An 18,617-nucleotide genomic window follows, 5' to 3' on the forward strand; every position below is an offset into this window, starting at 1 on the left:
CTGTCGGAGTGTAACCTCGGGTTTATTGATTATTGGCTAACTGTTTGACTGTTTGAGCACATGAGCACATAGCACATGAATGATGGGTTACTGGGATTGTATTTTCCTGGGTTTGTGTAAGTCTCAAGGAATTTGGAGTGGTGGGTTCAGACACGTATACATGGGGTATAAAAGATTTTCACAAATGCTGGTCAGGGTCCTCGGCTAAGAGGAGACTCTGCCTTGGGCCCACCGGTGTAATAAACTGTACTCCACTATCTGCATTGTCCTTCAGAGTGAGTTTGTTTCCTGGAACGCGTGGCTACAACAGTTCTTCTTGTTCTTGATGTTCAGTCTTAGCCCAATACACATGTTTGGTGAAAGAACAGATGTTTACATGTATAAGTAAACAAGGGAAAAAAATAGTAAACAAGGATGGAGAGTAGAGATTGAGTCAGGAGATAGATGGGCTCCAGCCTAGACATTTACAACTGGGCTCCTGTTTGCATTTCATGGGGCTGGAAGAAGCGGGCTTCAGCCTGGATAGTTAACAACTGTTTGCAATTCCTGATATGAGACAGGTAGGCTCCAGTTGAGGAATTTATAATCAGCCTCCCCCCAGTCTTTGTTAAGGTAATAGTCATGGCAAGGACAAAGATATGCAAAACGCTGTTCGAGTAAAGGATTAAGGGATCTCCATTCCCCCCTTTTTTGGAAAAAGGAGACACTACACATGCGCAGAAAGGCTCCTTGAGGGTCAAAATTCAGGGGATAATTCCAGGCAATAATGAATGAGTCTTGTGCCTCCCAGAAGCCTTCACTTTGAGATAAATCTTGACTGAGGGATGCCTGTGCAACCAGGGGAGGGTCACAGGGTAGGTCAGGTGCAGAAAAAGAAACCAGGTAATTGGCTGAAGGAAGACAAAGACCCAGAAGAACTGACCTATATAAATGACTTCACTGCTATTTTACTGCGCTCTTCCTCTCTAAGGGGTACGCCCCTTCTTTCCGGGTGTACATCTCTGCCTTGCTTCTGCCTTGACTAAACAAACCATTTCTCTATATGCTCTCCCACCTGTTGTGCTATGTCTCTAATGATACTTTGTACCAACATTTACAATTTCTGCCTCTGTGATACATGTATTTTTCACTGGGGGCAAAGATCCAGGGAAAAATGTTTTCTAGCCTCTAGCGCTTGTTGGTCTGGTGGCTAGGATTTCTGTTTATCATCCAGGCTACCCAGGTTCAGTCCCTGGAGAGGGAATTAAGATCTTGCTTCAAGCCACTGCTCACTGCTGCCTCGCTGAAATCAAGATCACAAAGCCCTCTCTTCCCAGCCCTGCCCGGCTGCCTCTCTACCAGTTCCCTACTGCACGCCTCTGTTCAGTGCACACCTGTGTTTGCTTGCGGAGGCATGCCCTGGCTGTGGGTGGCGGGTGACGCCTCCCTCAGCTTCAAGGGTCCTGAGCATGCCAGGTATGGAAGCACAGGGACGAGAGTGAGGGTTTTGAGGACCAGGAAGCCCCAGGGCTAGGCTATGACTGGGTGCCAGACAAGAAGGGCAGTTAGAGGTGGGAGCAGTCCGTCGCCCCATTCTTCTCTCTTCCTTGAGGCAAGTGACCAGAAGCCACAGACAGAGGTTCTGGGCAGAGGTGAAGAGAGCCAGGTACAGAGAGAAGACCCAAGATCCCAAGATCTCTGCCAGGAGGTAGGCTGAAGCAGTGAAGAGGCACAGAGGGAAGAATGTTCTGGGGATGAGGGAGTGAGATCGCCTTGGGAAGGTCCAGGGGTCCGAGGTAGGAAGATCCAGGCCCCAGATTCTTGATCTGGTTCTTCCAAGTTGCGTCAACCGGGGGTGCAAGTCATTTCACCTTTCTGAGCGGCAGTGCCTTCATCTGTACAATGGGCGTTGCAAGAAGCCCTGCCTGAGAGATGGTGACTAATGGGATGAGATCGTCGCTCGGTGACCTGCAGAAGACAGCTCCAGCCGGATGGAGGGGTGTAGCATGGGAGGCGCGGGGAGATGGCCGGACGAATGCGGAAGAAGTCCCCGCCCCGGGCCTGCTCTCCGGGCCCCCAGGCTGTCTCGCTATCTCCCTCGTCCCAGGACCCGGAGGCCCGGAACGCTGAGGCGCGTTCTCGCGCGTGCCCGCTGCCGGGCGGGTAGCCAGAAAGGGCAGGGCTCCGCGCAGGCGGGCGGGGCGGGCAGGAAGCGCGGCGCCGCGCCGAGGCCTCTGCGAGTAAGCGAGAGACTCCGGCGGCGACCGCTCCTGGCCTGGACCGCGGCGGGTAAAGGTCTAAGCAGCGGGGACGGGGCGGGGCTGGGCTGGAGCCGCAAGGAGCTGGCTGCCGGGGTTGCGTAGGACGCAGCGGTGCGCTGAATGGTGACCGTTGTGGCGGGCTCTCCTCTTGGGTCTGAAACCAACTTGAACAAGGAAAGCTGGGGTCCCGGATTAAGGCTCTGGATTTGTGCGAGCACAGACCTGGTACCTTTCCTGCGGTGCCCTCTTCTTTTCTCATTGCTCTGGAGACCAGGGGTGATCCTCCGAAAGTTACCGTCCCCACCCCCGCCCGCACCACGAGTCCCATCTTGAATCAGAGGCCCTGCGTCTGATTTTTTCCCACTGAGCTAGTTTCCCCGAGCTTTTCCAGCTTGCCAGGGCCGCCTCTTAACCCTTCTTCTGCAGCCGGGACTCCAGATCTGAGCCCCAGCCTGCACCTCCACTGGTTGGCCCTGCTGGCAATAGGGCCCAGTGCACCCACTTCTCCCTAAGTGTGTCCTGCCCTTGAAGAGCCACATCCCAGTGGAGACCGGCTGCCAAATAGCTGTGTGCTTCATTTAAGGGAACTCAGGGATGGAGAAAGACTGCCCAGGAGAGAGGGACTTTAAGCAGTTTTTAAAAGCTTGGGTAGGATTCTGGAGAAAGGTCTTTCCAAGCTGATGGAAGAGTATGAACAAAATTAGTAAAGTGCAAGCAAGATTCGGAAAGCCTGGTGGATAAGGCACCGGTCAGGGGCATTATCAGAAAAATAGCAGTTGTAGGTCAGGTGTTTGGACTCCATACAATCAAGGATTTTAGGGAGGTGATTGGTGGCTGGGATGAGAGATGGGAATGGAATGGCACTGAAGGCAGAGAGAAGGTAAAGAGAAGAGGGGTCCCCGGAAGTCTGGGGAGGGTCTGAGTTAGCGCAGGGGTGGGAGGGATGATGCAACAGGAACAGGCTGGCAAAGAATGGGGAGGAGGAATGGCCGGGCTGTTTCCAGTGGCTGAAGGAGGAGGGAAGAATTTGAAGACAAAGTGGTCAGATTTCAAGAAGAAATCATGTGATTGGGAAGATGTGCGGTAAAGTAACTGAACAGGGACGAGGGATGCTGAGTTCAGTTCTGCGAGCATGCATCTTTGAAGCACAGGCAGGATGTCCATATGGAGACACCAAGTAGGAAGTCCTTAATTCATTTATCTATTATTTATGCCAGCCTGAAAAGCAGGTTAGATAAAAGTCACAGAGAAGATAAAACGGTCAAACTATTAAAACCCAGCTAAAAGGACCCGATAGCTACGGAAAAACTTTAGAGGAGAGTGGATGATTGTTTACTGGGAATTGTTGGCTCAGAAAAGCTTCTGAACATGAACACAGAACTCCTATGAGTTTGCTGGAAGCCAAGCAAAAGAAGAAAAGGACAACAAGGGGGACTTCCCTGGTAGTCCAGTGGTTAAGACTCCGTGCTTGCATTGCAGGGGGTACAGGTTCCATCCCTAGTCAAGGAACTAAGATCCCACCCACATGCTTTGCAGTGCAGCCAAAATAAATAACTTTTTTTTTTTTTAAGGACAACTAAATAGTTCATTAGGCTGGAACTCAGGAGAAAGGCGATCATGAAGCCATAGGGTAGAGGCCGTGGGTAGTAGGAGATAAAATGAGATCACTCAGGTGGGGGATGTGGAGGAGGCAGGTCTGAAGGCCAGGCCAGGGCTTTGGTGACACTGACACTTAAGGCAAAGCTAATGTTCTCTTGAGGAGGAAGGCCACCCTTTGGCCTGCTCGGGGAGGTAGGGTGGGAAAGTTGGGGTGTGTGAGGTCCATTCATACCATTTTTCCTGCAGGGAAACAGGCTAGAAGGCGGTGTGCTCAGTCCCGCAGGCTCTGACCTTTTCTCCTGCCATGAGGTGGGGCTGCCATTTGCCCAGGGCCTCTTGGAGCCCTGGTCTAGGAAGAGTACTCCAGCCAGCAGGTGAGCAGGAAGCAGGGGTTTCTCTTTCCAACTCTCCCTTCATCTTCAGAGCCCAGACGGCACCCCCAGGAGGACAGGGATCCAGACACCAGGCGTGCTAGTTCCAGCTCTGTGATTCACTAGCTGTTGACCTTGAACAAGTCACTGCACCTCCCCAGCTTCCTTTCTCCCATCCTAAACTAAGGGAGTTGAACTGGAAGGTCTTTGAGGGTCCCTGTAGCTACATAAGCCCAGGAACACTTGTCTGACTTCATTTTGTGTTAAATAGATATTTATTGAGTGCCTGCTGTGTACCAGACAGACCCTGTGCTTAGTTCTAAGTAGATAATTATGAACAAAACAGATGTAATCCCTGCTCTCATGGAAGAATGGGTGTGTGAATGAATGTTAATGAAATAATTACATAATGAAATATAATAACTGCTGCAAAGGGGCAGTTCGTGATGCTGTGAGAGCAAATGATGACGGGGGTTGACGTAGATGTGGGGGTCTATATATTGTTGAGCTGATGTGGGTGAGTTCTTGATGCTATTTCTTCCTTCTTCTTTCTCTCTGTAGACGAACGTATCCCCTTCTTGATTCACTGGAGTTGGCCTCTTAAAGGGGAGCGCCCTCTTGGGTCCCCGAGGTGAGGCCTTGGTGTCATACTTTAGGACACATCTGGACACAGAAGAGTAGCCTGGGAAGGGTCAGGACTTGCAGAGAGCTTGATGCCCTGGGGAGAGGTTGGTCTTCGGTGGGTAGAGAGCGTGGGGAGTCAGCTACTAGACCTAAAGAGGAAGTTGGCTTATATCATCCATGGTGCAAGTCACAGTGGTCAGCCAGAGGAAGAACTGGTGGGAGGTGGGCGGAGTCCGGCAGAAGCCAGCCTGAGTTTCAGGCAGGCAGGGAGCAGTGGGGAGCTGGAGGGCTAGGGGCGAGACCTCAGGCCCTGGGAAGGGTGTGAGAGAGTCAGACAAGGCTCTGGACTTGGATGTCCATGGTCAGGGCTGGATCTCAGGAAGCCAGAAGTCTATCAGCTGAGGCAGGACTGGACTCTGAGCCTCTGTGGAGCCTGAGCCCAACAGCCAAGCCCCAGCTCACTCCCTCTCTTTGCTCACAGGGCCTTTATACGCCACAACGGAAGCTCAGTGGGCAATGGTCCTTCATGCGGGAGGCACGGACAGTTGTTCCGGGGCATTGCTGCATCTGGTAAAGGGACTGGCTCCTCAGGCAGCCTGAGGAGAGGGGCTGCTGGGATCCCAGGGGGTGTGATGGGGTCGGGGAGGGTGGGCAGAGAAGCAAGCAAGAAGGTGGTATAGAGCACCCGTTACCTTCGGCCATCTGTGGACCCACTCTCCCTGGCCTTATTATCCATCTATCTGTGTACCCTTTCCTGTGACACTCGTGCAGTGCACACTCACGATGTACAAAGCACTGGGAGGGACACATCGTCCCTCTCTTTAACACACTGCCTCTAGCTGTCAGGGTGATCATGCACAGATAATCGTGCAACCGGTCAGCCCAGACTCACCGTCACTCATCCCATGGCTCCCCACTTCCTGTCACAGGGGTCTGAACTTCCTGGACATTCTGAGCAAGTCTTGTATGTCCAGCACCATTTTGGACTCCAGCATCTCTTGACTTGGCAGCTTGACCCTACCATCTCCCTAAGCTCTTGTGTTTCCCTGCCCCTCTTCCTAACACCCCTCTCTCCTCTTGCCTTCCCATTCAGAAGCTCTCCAGCGGCACCGCCACAATCTGGCCGAGTGGTTCAGTCGGCTGCCCAGGGAAGAGCGCCAGTTTGGCCCGACCTTTGCACTAGACACAGTCCATGTAGACCCTGTGATCCGTGAGAGCACCCCTGATGAGCTGCTGCGCCCACTGGCTGAACTGGCCCTGGAGCGTCAGCCACCCTCTGCTGGGCTCCCCCCACTAGCCCTGTCTCAGCTCTTTGACCCAGATGCCTGTGGGCGCCGGGTGCAGACGGTGGTGCTTTACGGGACCGTGGGCACAGGCAAGAGCACGCTGGTGCGCAAGATGGTCTTGGACTGGTGTTATGGACGGCTGCCAGCCTTCGAGCTGCTCATCCCCTTCTCCTGTGAGGACCTGTCATCCCTGGGCCCTGCTCCTGCCTCCTTGTGCCAACTTGTAGCCCAGCGCTACACTGCCCTGAAGGAGGTTCTGCCTCTGATGGCTGCTGCCGGCTCCCGCCTGCTGTTTGTGCTCCACGGCTTGGAGCATCTCAACCTCAATTTCTCATTAGCCAGCACAGGGCTTTGCAGTGACCCTGAGAAGCCAGAGGCGCCAGCTGCCATCATCACCAACCTGCTGCGCAAATACATGTTGCCTGAGGTGAGTGTGCCCTGCCCCGATTTGGTGTCCCTAACTTGCCTCCTAAGGATTTTTGCGTTCGAGGTCCACATATTTAATACATAGGAGCGTAGGCTTTGGGTTAGTTCAAATCCTTCCCCTCCGCTTCTGAGCTGTGGGACTGAGCTGGTCAGTAGCTTCTCCAGGCTTCCACTTCTTTCTCTTCTTGAGTTGCGTTGATCAAATGAGATGCTGCATATGAAGTGCTTAGCACGGTGCCCTGGATCATAGTGGGTCCACAGTAAGTCTGAGTTATTATTACTGAGGTCATCATCATCTTCACCCTTGGACTCTCCTCCCTGGCAAGTGAGGCAGTGAGGACACCAGGGTCTTTCTTAACCCTCCACCATGCCCTTCCCAGGCCAGCATTCTGGTGACCACCCGGCCCTCTGCCATCGGCCGCATCCCTAGCAAGTACGTGGGCCGCTATGGCGAGATCTGTGGCTTCTCCGATACCAACCTCCAGAAGCTCTACTTCCAGCTCCGCTTCAACCAGCCAGACTGCGGGCCCGGAGCCGGGGGTGTGTCGGTCACGCCGGCTCAGCGCGACCACCTGGTGCAGATGCTGACCCGGAACCTGGAAGGGCACCATCAGATCGCCGCTGCCTGCTTCCTGCCCTCCTACTGCTGGCTCGTCTGTGCCACCCTGCACTTCCTGCATGCTCCCACGCCAGCCGGCCAGACCCTCACGAGCATCTACACCAGCTTCCTGCGTCTTAACTTCAGTGGGGAGATGCTGGACAGCACTGACCCCTCCAAGTTGTCCCTGATGGCCTATGCGGCCCGAACTATGGGCAAGCTGGCCTATGAGGGTGTGTCCTCCCGCAAGACCTACTTCTCTGAAGAGGACGTGCGCGGCTGCCTGGAAGCCGGCGTCCAGACAGAAGAGGAGTTTCAGCTGCTGCGCGTTTTCCGCCGAGACGCCCTGCGTTTTTTTCTGGCCCCATGTGTGGAGCCAGGACACGCGGGTACCTTCGTGTTCACCGTGCCCGCCATGCAGGAATACCTGGCTGCCCTCTACATCGTGCTGGGTTTGCGGAAGACGACTCTACAGCGGGTGGGCAAGGAAGTGGCTGAGCTCGTGGGCCGTGTCGGGGAGGATGTCAGCCTGGTCCTGGGCATCATGGCCAAGCTGCTGCCCTTGCGGGCCCTGCCGCTGCTCTTCAACCTGCTCAAGGTAACAGCCCCAGGACCCCTGGCTGCCAGTCCCCATCCTCCCTGTTTACCCCCTGCTCCTCTCCCAGAAGGAACCTGTTTTCCCTGCATAACTGTGAATCTCCTTCTTGGCTCTGTTTCAGATCTGGGCAGTCTGGGTTTTAATGGGATTGGGGTATAAGGAAGAGGGAGAGAGAAGCCATAGGCTGGGGAACGCTTGGAGAGGGATCTGAGGGTGCAGGGACTTTATTAATAACAATCCCATAACTCTAGTCTTCGTTGCTGGGCAGCAGGGGTCACTACAGTCCAGGGTTTATCCTGTGCTTTGCAGGTCCAGAAACCCAACTGTATCTATTCCTCAGAGGTGATTAGACTCTGGGAGTGACGTCTCATCCTAACTTAATCACCAGAGACAGGTTTATAAAGCAGATGCCATTTTATTCATTTATATCAGGAGGATAAATGGCATTGGTAATTGATTTAGGACAATCCGTCCAGGGTGCAGGTCCGCTCCAGAAACCAAATAACAGGCCTGAGGACTGTGCTGTGAGCAGTGCAGATGCACTAAGTTTTTGATGGGAAGAAATATCCACTCTCAGCTGATGTCTGCCGGATGCCTTGTAAATGAAACACTATTATAATCCTTTTTATAGATGAAGAAACTGGGGCTCGCAGAGGCTAAGTAACTTGACCAAGGTCACTCAGTAAGTAGAATAACTGGGATCTGAGTGCAGGTTTCATAGTTCTGAATCCTGTGCTTTTTCTGCTAAACTTTACTGATGTACTATGGATATTTCTGTGAAGCTGTGGTGCTTTGCTGGTAACTCCGGTCCTCTGTAGAAATGTTTCAGTTACCTATCTTGAAGAAGCAGGGCCTTGGTAAGTGGACAAAATTTTAACAAGTTTTCCTTTTTATAGGCAGCAAAACGTCAGGGTTAAGAATAGGGATTCTATAACACAGCTACCTGGGTTCAAATCCAGGCTCTGCCACTTAACTAGCTGTGTGACTTTGTACAAGTTACTTAATCTCCCTGTGTCTCAAGGTCCTTATCTGTTAAATGGGAATAATGTGTGTGTTCATTCACTCGGTCATATCCAACTCTTTACAACCCCATGGACTGTAGCCTGCTCAGGCTCCCATGTCCATAGAATTTTTCAGTCAAGAATAATGGAGTGGGTTGCCATTTCCTACTCCAAACTGGAAAAATAAAGTATCTGTATCATTGGCCCAATATGAGGATTAAATGTCTTCATCTGCAGATCCTGGCACATAGTAAGTGCTATTTAATTGTTTGTTAGGGACTTCCCTGGTGGTCCAGCGGCTAAGACTCCACCCTCCCAATTCAGGGGGTCCAGGTTTGATCCTTAGTCAGGGAACTAGATCCTACATGATGCAACTAAGGTTTTACATGCCGAGAGTAAGACCCAATGCAGCATAATAAAAATAAATAAACAGCTTAAAAATTTTTTTTGCTGTTAAACATAAACAGGCTCAGGCAGCCCATCCCTTCTCACAGCATCAACCCAGGCAGGAAGGTAATGGCCATTGCTGAGGCTGCTCCACCCCTTTGAGGATGTACTTGCTTCATCTGGATCGCAGTGAGGTTGTGGTCTCCTGACGGGATTCAGAAAGCCGCTCAATTACTTGAGGGGGCACCACACCCCCAGCCCTTCTTGGAGGGAGGGTTGCCTAGCAGAGGTTGGGTCCCATCTGTGTCTATATAAGCCTATTGATTCAGCTTCCCAGAGTGACTGTTTTCGTATCTTGTGTTCAGATGATGGTTGGGGGAGGGACACTCTACCTCCATGGTGAGAACCTTGCCTGTAACAAGTGAAAAAACACAAAAGGCAGGCATTAGAGGTTATTGTTCAGTTGTTCAGTTGTGCCTGACTCTCTGCAACCCCATGGACTGCAGCATATCAGTAGAAGAGGTGCCACACAACAACCTTGTGGCTCTGGCTGGAGGTCTGTCCTTCTCAGAACCATTGCAAACATGGGAGGTGATGTCACCAACCTCCCAAACATTCATTTTTTTTGACAGATATTTGAGTGCCTGCTGTGTGCTAGACAACGTGTTAGATTCCAAGGAAGAAACCTAACAGAACCCCAGGTTTTTGTCTTTTTTGATCATGCAGTCTCAACACAAACATGTCAGCATAGCCATATGATTAAAAATCTTGGGAAGTGCCTGGAAAGCCAAGTTCCAGGTGCTGTGGAAGTGTGTAAGGTGGGGACCTGATTTAAGGGGATAAGGAAAGCAGCTCTGTAGGAAGGGCATTTAATCTGATCCCTGGAGGATTAACCAGGAGAAGCACTGGGGGGAAAACACTCCAGGAAGAGGATGTAGCTTTGAGGGAGAAAAAATCTTAGCACTGTCAAAAAGACAGAAAAGAGAGAGAGAGAGAAGCAGAGAGGACAAGAGCAGAGTGAGTGAGAGGCTGTGATGAAGGCGCTGTGGTTGGCAGGGGCCTGTCAATGAAAAATTAATCAATCGTCCATCTGTTGCAGGAGGGAGGACCCTTTCCAGGGCCTGAGAGTGGGCTCTTGTCTAACTCTTGGAAATGAATTGTCTGGGGAGACACATACTGACAAAGCAAGAGGCTTTATTGGGAACGGAGGTCCAGGCAGAGAGCAGTGGGAAAGGGGGTGGAGAGAAGCAGAACTGCTCTGCACTGTGACGCACAGTCGCAGGTGTTATGGTGATGAGATTAATTTCTGGGCTGTCTTTGGTCAATCATCTTGGCCCATATTTAGTCTGACTCAGGGTCCTTCCAAATGGCGTGTGCATCTCTTAGCCAAGATGGATTCCAGTGTGCAGGATTCTGGGAGGTTAGTAGGACAGTATTATGGGGCTGGCATCTCCTCCCTCCTTTTGGCCCCTCCCAGATTTTCCAGGTTAGTTTTTGGCAGCAGCACCATGTTCCTCTTTGGGACCTCCTACCGTGAGATAACTCATGCAAGTGGTCATCATCGCTCTGGTCAAGGAGGGCCGCTTCAGTCAATGGTTCCGTAACATATCTAAGAAAGAAATGGAAATTTTAATTCAAGCCAATCTGAGGATTATAACCTGGGAGACAGTCTCTCAGAGAGTTCTAAGAACTATTTCAGCGGTAAAGAGGGAGACCAGTACATATACTGTTTTGCTGAAGGGAGTGTGTGTGTCTATGTGTGTTTAGTTGCCTCAGTCGTGTTGTGACCTCATGGACTGTAGCCCATCAGGCTTTTCTGTCCATGGTATTCTCCAGACAAGAATAGTGGAGGGGGTTGCCATTTGCTTCTCCAGGAGATCTTTCTAACCTAGGGATTGAACCCACATCTCCTGCTTGGCAGATGGGTTCTTTACCACTGAGCCACTAGGAAGCCCCATCTAGGCATGAGGAACAGACATCTTAGTTAATGGTTTTAGTGCTTTCCTAAGTATGGAAAGATGCAAGAATCCAGGTTCATAAAAACTCCTGAAAATATCTAACGACCAGTTCTGTCAGTTTCAGTCCAGTTCAGTCACCCAGTAGTGTCTGACTCTTTGCGACCCCATGGACTGCAGTACACTAGGCTTCCCTGTCCATCACCAACTCCTGGAGCTTGCTCAAACTCATGTCCACCGAGTAGGTGATGCCATCCGACCATCTGATCCTCTGTCGTCCCCTTCTCCTCCTGCCTTCAGTGTTACCCAGCATCAGGGTCTGTTCCAGTGAGTCAGTTCTTCGCATCAGGTGGCCAAAGTATTGGAGCTTCAGCTTTAGCATCAGTCCTTCCAATGAATATTCAGGACTGATTTCCTTCAGGATGGACTGGTTGGATCTCCTTGCAGTCCAAGGGACTCTCAAGAGTCTTTTCCAACACCACAGTTCAAAACCATCAATTCTTCCATGCTCAGCTTTCTTTATAGTCCAACTCTCACATCCATAGATGACTACTGGAAAAACCATAGCTTTGACTAGACGAACCTTTGTCAGCAAAGGAATGTCTCTGCTTTTTAATATTCTAAGTTGGTCATAGCTTTTCTTCCAAGGAGCAAGCGAATTTTGATTTCATGGCTGCAGTCACCATCTGCAGTAATTTTGGAGCCCAAGAAAATAAACTCTGTCACTGTTTCCACTGTTTCCCCTTCTATTTGCCCAAAGTGATGGGACTGCATGCTATGATCTTCATTTTTTGAATGCTGAGTTTTAAGTCAGCATTTTCACTCTCCTCTTTCACTTTCGCTGTCAGTTTAACCAGAGCACAAATTGCCTCATCCTGATCTTTGCCCTGAATTCCTTTCAAGGTTATTATAGGCCAGCAACTGCAGTGGCTGATGACTTGATTTTGTAGAACTGTGTGGTGGGCAACATTCTTTATTTTACAATCCCTTTCCTTTCACTCTTAATTTTGATCAAGGTTTGGGAGGCAGTTTGTGACCAGTTTGTTCCAGGGAACTAGGACTGCTCATTCCCAGGTCAGGCAAGGATTTCACTGATAGGTCACTCAGTGTGCTGTTACTGGACTAGGCCTTGTTAACAGTAGCCAAAATCTTCTGACCTGCCTGTCTTACTAGTCTGTTATGATCCAGAAAATGATTCCCTCTTGTTGCTTCATCCCATATCTAGAGTTACAACTTACAGTCATTCATCTTATAGAACTATATATTTGATCAGTATTTCAAGTTGCCTGGCCTTCCCTAGTGGCTCAGTTGGTAATGAATCTGCCTGCAATGCAGGAGACTCGGCCAGGTAGGGAAGATCCCCTGAAGAAGGAAAGAGCAACCCACTCCATCACTCTTGCCTGGAGAGTTCCATGGACAGAGGAACCGGGCAGGCTGCAGTCCATGGGACTGCAAAGAGTCAGATGAGACTGTGTGATTAACTTTCACTTTCAAGTTGCCTAATCATGAATTTTATCTGAAGCTTAGTCACATGGTAATTCAGGGAACAACAGTCTTATAAAATAGGCAAATGCCAGCAAATTTGGAAAACTCAGCAGTGGCCACAGGACTGGAAAAGGTCAATTTTCATCCCAATCCCAAGAAAGTCAATCCCAAAGAATGCTCAAACTACCACACAATTGCACTCATCTCACATTCTAGTAAAGTAATGCTCAAAATTCTCCAAGCCAGTCTTCAGCAATACATGAACCATGAACTTTCAGATGTTCAAGCTGCTTTTAGAAAAGGCAGAGGAACCAGAGATCAAATTGCCAACATCCTCTGGATCATGGAAAAAGCAAGAGAGTTCCAGAAAAAAATCTATTTCTGCTTTATTGACTATGCCAAAGCCTTTGACTCTGTGGATCGCAACAAACTGTGGAAAATTCTTCAAGAGATGGGAATACCAGACCACCTGACCTGCCTCTTGAGAAACCTATATGCAGGTCAGGAAGCAACAGTTAGAACTGGACATGGAACAACAGACTGGTTCCAAATAGGAAAAGGAGTACATCAAGGCTGTATATTGTCACCCTGGTTATTTAACTTATATGCAGAGTACATCATGAGAAACGCTGGACTGGAAGAAACACAAGCTGGAATCAAGATTGCTGGGAGAAATATCAATAACCCCAGATATGCAGATGACACCACCCTTATGGCAGAAAGTGAAGAGGAACTAAAGAGCCTCTTGATGAAAGTGAAAGAGGAGAGTGAAAAAGTTGGCTTAAAGCTCAACATTCAGAAAACGAAGATCATGGCATCCAGTCCCATCACTTCATGGGAAATAGATGGGGAAACAGTGGAAACAGTGGCAGACTTTATTTTGGGGGGGGGCTCCTAAATCACTGCAGATGGTGACTGCAGCCATGAAATTAAAAGACGCTATTCCTTGGAAGAAAAGTTATGACCAACCTAGATAGCATATTCAAAAGCAGAGATATTCCTTTGCCAACAAAGGTCTGTCTAGTCAAGGCTATGGTTTTTCCAGTGGTCATATATGGATGTGAGAGTTGGACTGTGAAGAAAGCTGAGCGCTGAAGAATTGATGCTTTTGAACTGTGATGCTGGAGAAGACTCTTGAGAGTCCTTTGGACTGCAAGGAGATCCAACCAGTCCATCCTAAAGGAGATCAGTCTTGGGTTTTCATTGGAAGGACTGATGCTAAAGCTGAAACTCCAATACTTTGGCCATCTCATGCAAAGAGTTGACTCATTGGAAAAGACTCTGATGCTGGGAGGGATTGGGGGCAGGAGGAGAAGTGGATGACAGAGGATGAGATGGCTGGATGGCATCACCGACTCTATGGACATGAGTTTGAGTGGACTCCGGGAGTTGGTGATGGACAGGGAGGCCTGGTGTGCTGCAATTCATGGCGTCGCAGAGAGTCGGACACGACTGAGTGACTGAACTGAGCTGAACTGAATAAGTAATAGACCTAATAGCACTGATAAGATCATAAGTAAGTATTGAAGCTAAGATCTCCCATGAGGTGAGGCCCAGTATCCTCCCAGGTCATCTGAGAAATCTTGTTTTGCATCTATCAATAGCTTCAAGGAAAATGATATATTGGCATTTTACATAAAGTTCACCTAAGATGTTTGCATATACAAGGTGAAGGGTAGATCATCGTGACCCCTTAGAAGATTGAAAAAGGAATGTTATCTTCAAAGAAGCCACATAACTGACACCAGAAAAAGAAACTGATCTTTGTGGCAGGTATTTTTGCCATTGGGGAAGTCTAGTTAAATGTAGAATGGAGATGCACAGTGCGTACCAGAAGGAAGGGAGGAGGCCCAAATGGGCAGAGAAAAAGTTTCTGTTTAAATTTTTCTCGTCTTACCTTAAAATATGAAATTTATTTCATCAGGTCAAGTCATGAAGGGTCTGAAGTAGTAGGAGTGACATCAGTCATTGCTGCTGTGATGACAGTGATGATGTTGAAGATGGTGATATATTTATACCACCTAGCAACCCACTCCAGTGTTCTTTCCTGGAGAATCCCAGGGACGGGGGAGCCTGGTGGGCTGCCGTCTCTGGGGTCGCACAGAGTCGGACACGACTGAAGTGACTTAGCAGCAGCAGCCTGGGACCAGGCTAGATGAATAGTATACGCTAATTTCTTCAAGCTCAATGCATAATATATGCTAATTCTTTTCCACCAACCTTGAACTTTGAAACAGAAGGGGTGTTAGGGAAAAAGAAAGAATTTCCTTATGTCTGGAGTAAGTGAGACAAGTGCTGAGAGATGACTCTGGAAAGGTCCAGTTGGGGCCAAATTATGCAGTTTTCTATTGCACATGGGCAGCGGGGAGCCATGGAAGGTGCTGCAGGAGGGGCGGGTGGCGTGAGCTGACAAAGCACGCTCCGGTTTAGAGGAGACCGTGAGGCTTAGGCAGGAAGGCTGAAAGGCAAGCAGGAGGCTGCACCCGCCCCCCAGTCCTCCGCACTGCTTCCCTTCCAGGTGGTTCCACGAGTGTTTGGGCGTGTGGTGGGTAAGAGCCGCGAGGCAGTGGCCCAGGCCATGGTGCTGGAGATGTTCCGAGAGGAGGACTACTACAACGACGATGTCCTGGACCAGATAGGTGCTAGTATCCTGGGCGTCGAAGGTCCGCGGCGCCACCCAGACGAGCCTCCAGACGATGAAGTCTTTGAGCTTTTTCCCATGTTCATGGGCGGGCTTCTGTCTGCCCACAACCGGGCAGTGCTGGCTCAGCTTGGCTGCCCCATCAAGACTCTGGATGCCCTGGAGAACGCCCAGGCCATCAAGAAGAAGCTGGGCAAGCTGGGCCGGCAGGTGCTGCCCCCCTCGGAGCTCCTGGACCACCTCTTCTTCCACTATGAGTTCCAGAATCAGCGCTTCTCTGCCGAGGTGCTTGGCTCTCTGCGCCAGCTCAACCTGGCAGGCGTGCGCATGACGCCCCTCAAGTGCACGGTGGTGGCAGCTGTCCTGGGCAGTGGAAGGCATGCCCTGGATGAGGTGAACTTGGCCTCCTGCCAGCTGGATCCTGCTGGGTTGCGCACGCTCACGCCTGTCTTCTTGCGTGCCCGGAAGCTGGGGTGAGGCCCTGCCCTCCTGCATGGGCAGAGGAAAAGGTTCTCTGGAGACCAAAGGGAGTGAGGAAGGACCAGGGGTTGGGGTGAGTCTGGTGTGGGTGGAGGTGACAAGAGCCACGGAAGGGGACGCAGCTGTGGGCTACAAGAGGTGCATGATGAGGGAGGGTCCTGGTGGGTGGGCGGGCTCCAGGCTGAACTCCTTCCTTGGTTTCTTACCTCCCCTCTGGCCACCTTCTGCTCTAGGTTGCAACTCAACAGCCTGGGCCCTGAGGCCTGCAGGGACCTCCGCGACCTGCTGCTACATGACCAGTGCCAAGTGACCACCCTGCGGTGAGTGCCTGTGCAGGGGGCTCCATCCTGCTGGCCAGCTATGGTCAAGGGTGGGCTCTCCACTTCCCAAATGCCTGGTGTAATAAACAAGACCCTGACCTACCCTCCTTACTCCCCCACCCTCCTCTCCCCAATCCTCCCTGTCTAGTACAAGCAGCCAGGCAGGGGGAAAGTACCACGGGTCGTAGCCACCTCTCACGTGGCTAAAATCAGCCTGGGGAGGGCCCAGTGGAATAACACCCAGTCCAGTTGCCTGGTAACAGCACCACTGATTCCCTCCCAGGATTTTCCCTGTTGCCTCACGAGTTTGACCCTGATGCTGGGCACTCAATAGATGCTCCCAAAGTGTTGGCTGGTTGACTAGCAACCGAGATGCCTGGGTTCCTGATTTTAGGTTGGAGTAAGGGGAGATGAATAGGGTGGGAAGAAGGAGGGGCAGTTGGGAACAGAGGGCAAAGCAGGGATTGGAAGGGAGTGAAAAAAGGAGGAAGAAGGGGAGGGGGAGAGGGGAAAGGGAAGGGGGGTGTCACAAGGAGAATGGAAGGCAGGAGGAAGGGAGGGAGAAGCCAGCTTCCATCTCACTCTTCCCCCTCTGCAGTGAGCTTACCCTTATTTCTCATTTCCTGGCCTGCATTTCTCTGCATCCAGGCTGGTCTCTGCCCCAGGCGATGCACCCTTTAGGCCCAAGTCCCGGTGCTCAGCACAGGGCATCTGCTAGGAGCTCTCATAACCTTAGACTGCTCGTGGCCCTAGGCTGTCCAACAACCCGCTGATGGCGGCGGGTGTGGCTCTGCTGCTGGAGGGGCTGGCAGGAAATACCTCCCTGAAACACCTCTCTCTACTGCACACGGGCCTTGGGGATGAGGGCCTGGAGCTGCTGGCTGCCCAGCTGGACCGAAACCAACAACTCCAGGAGCTGAACGTGGCCTACAACGGCGCTGGTGACACGGCTGCCCTGGCCTTAGCCAAGGCTGCCTGGAAGCACCCTTCCTTGGAGCTGCTGCAGTGAGTTTTCCTGCCCCTCCCCCACCCTGTCCCATCTTCCCACCCCCCATCCGTGATGGGCCCTTCCCCTGCCCTGATTCTCCACCACTGTTTCTCTTAGGGTCCTGGTGGCCTGGTTCCTATCGACTGTGGTCCCACTGAATTCTAGTGCCATCCCTGCCTCCCAGTGGCCACCGCCCTCTGTCTCTGGCATATTGCAGACACTTTGCCCATCGCATTCCACAGCTAGGGGATGAGTTATGAGACCCTTCGCTTTCTGTCCACCAGCCCTCCGCCTTCCTTCTCGGAGCCCCACTGAGTGGCATCTACTCTGCTCTCTCCCGCTAGTCTCTACTTCAATGAGCTGAGCTCAGAGTGCCGCCAGGCCCTGCGGGACTTGGGGAGCACTGCAGAGGGCGGTGCCCGGGTCGTGGTGTCGCTGACGGAGGGGACAGCAGTGTCCGAGTACTGGTCGGTGATCCTGGGTGAAGTCCAGCGGAACCTCAACAGCTGGGATCGCAGCCGGGTCCGGCGCCACCTGGAGCTGCTGCTGAGGGATCTGGAAGACAACCGGGGAGCCACCCTTAATCCCTGGCGTAAGGCCCAGCTGCTGCGGGTGGAGGGCGAGGTCAGGGCCCTCCTGGAGCAGCTGGGCGGCCCTGGAAGCTGAGACCGTGGCAGCAGTGTGTGTCCCCTGGCCCCAAGTCCTCTCTGTCTGTGACTCCCTAGCTTCCACTACTACTTCTAGAAAGATCCCTTCCGGGGATGGATGGAATGTGCACACAGGTGTGCCAGTTGCTCTCCTAGGGCATGTCCAACCAGTGTTCCGAGTCTGGAGTTTCCAGGATCGTGGAACATGCCTCACCTCCCTTCGGCTAGAAGGGCTGAAAGATGTGGCATTTGGTGGCCACATTGTCCCTTAGCGTGTGTACCTGCATGCTAAGTCTCTTCAGTTGTGTCTGAGTCCTTGCGACCCTTTGGGCTGTAGCCCACCAGGCTCCTCTGTCCATGGGATTCTCCAGGCAAGAATACTGGAGTAGGTTGCCATGCCCTTCTCCAGGGGATCTTCCCAACCCAGGGATTGGACCCATGTCTCCTGTGTCTCCTGCATTGCAGGCAGATTCTTTACCGCTGAGCTATTCAGGGAATACACCTGTCCTGTAGCAGCACCACCAAGCGCCTCTCTGATCATGCCACCAGGGGGCACTCTTCTCATGTCGGACTTGCTGTCCAGATGTGTTGGAGGGTTTCTGCGTCCTGCCTTTATGTTTTCTGGGGACACCCAGGTTGCCAGCAGCCACTTTCCTCTCTCACTGGTGCTGTCTCCTCACCGTCATCCCCCTTTCACCAATGGTACCCAAGCTCGGTGGCCCCTAGGGACGTGGGCACTGACTTGCTTCTATTAAAGACCTGTGTCTTCCAACTACTGTGGCCTCTATTTTGCCTGGTGCTTTCAAGAAAGGGTGCTGTTCTTGGTCATTCTGGTTAAACCACTGGCCACTTTCTATTGCAGATGTTTCTTGGGCACTGAGTTCAGAGGCAGTGAGGGCTGGGGAGGGGGTGTTACATGAACTAGATGGGGGGGGGTGGCCTTATTGGGCCATAGGGCTTCTGTCACCCAT

General features: G+C 51.6%; 1 protein-coding gene across 2 annotated transcripts; it reads left to right on the top strand.

Annotated features, from left to right (window-relative positions):
* The first annotated feature begins 2,049 nt into the window (after positions 1-2,049).
* On the top strand, positions 2,050-18,421 carry NLRX1 (NLR family member X1). Of its 2 annotated transcripts, XM_069555390.1 has the most exons (10): positions 2,050-2,268; positions 4,086-4,213; positions 4,772-4,841; positions 5,316-5,404; positions 5,928-6,547; positions 6,927-7,742; positions 15,089-15,684; positions 15,925-16,011; positions 16,765-17,016; positions 17,344-18,421. In XM_069555390.1, exons 2-10 carry the CDS (start codon positions 4,144-4,146, stop codon positions 17,663-17,665), a joined length of 2,922 nt encoding a protein of 973 aa, XP_069411491.1. In that variant the 5' UTR covers positions 2,050-2,268; positions 4,086-4,143; the 3' UTR covers positions 17,666-18,421. The 2 variants fall into 2 exon arrangements, with proteins under 2 accessions (XP_069411491.1, XP_069411492.1); XM_069555391.1 differs by lacking the exons at positions 4,772-4,841; positions 5,316-5,404 and having other exon boundaries at positions 2,186-2,268.
* The last annotated feature ends 196 nt before the right edge of the window (positions 18,422-18,617 follow it).

The sequence above is a fragment of the Ovis canadensis genome, chromosome 15, assembly GCF_042477335.2.
Source record: "Ovis canadensis isolate MfBH-ARS-UI-01 breed Bighorn chromosome 15, ARS-UI_OviCan_v2, whole genome shotgun sequence".
In the NCBI taxonomy this organism is placed as follows: domain Eukaryota; kingdom Metazoa; phylum Chordata; class Mammalia; order Artiodactyla; family Bovidae; genus Ovis; species Ovis canadensis.

Bases quoted from the DNA above. Each gene is read 5' to 3' on its own strand.
- NLRX1 (XM_069555390.1), top strand. From the start codon at position 4,144: ATGAGGTGGGGCTGCCATTTGCCCAGGGCCTCTTGGAGCCCTGGTCTA. The intron at 4,214-4,771 runs GTGAGCAGGAAG...TTCTCTCTGTAG, and splicing joins AAGAGTACTCCAGCCAGCAG to ACGAACGTATCCCCTTCTTG. The intron at 15,685-15,924 runs GTGAGGCCCTGC...CTTCTGCTCTAG, and splicing joins TTGCGTGCCCGGAAGCTGGG to GTTGCAACTCAACAGCCTGG.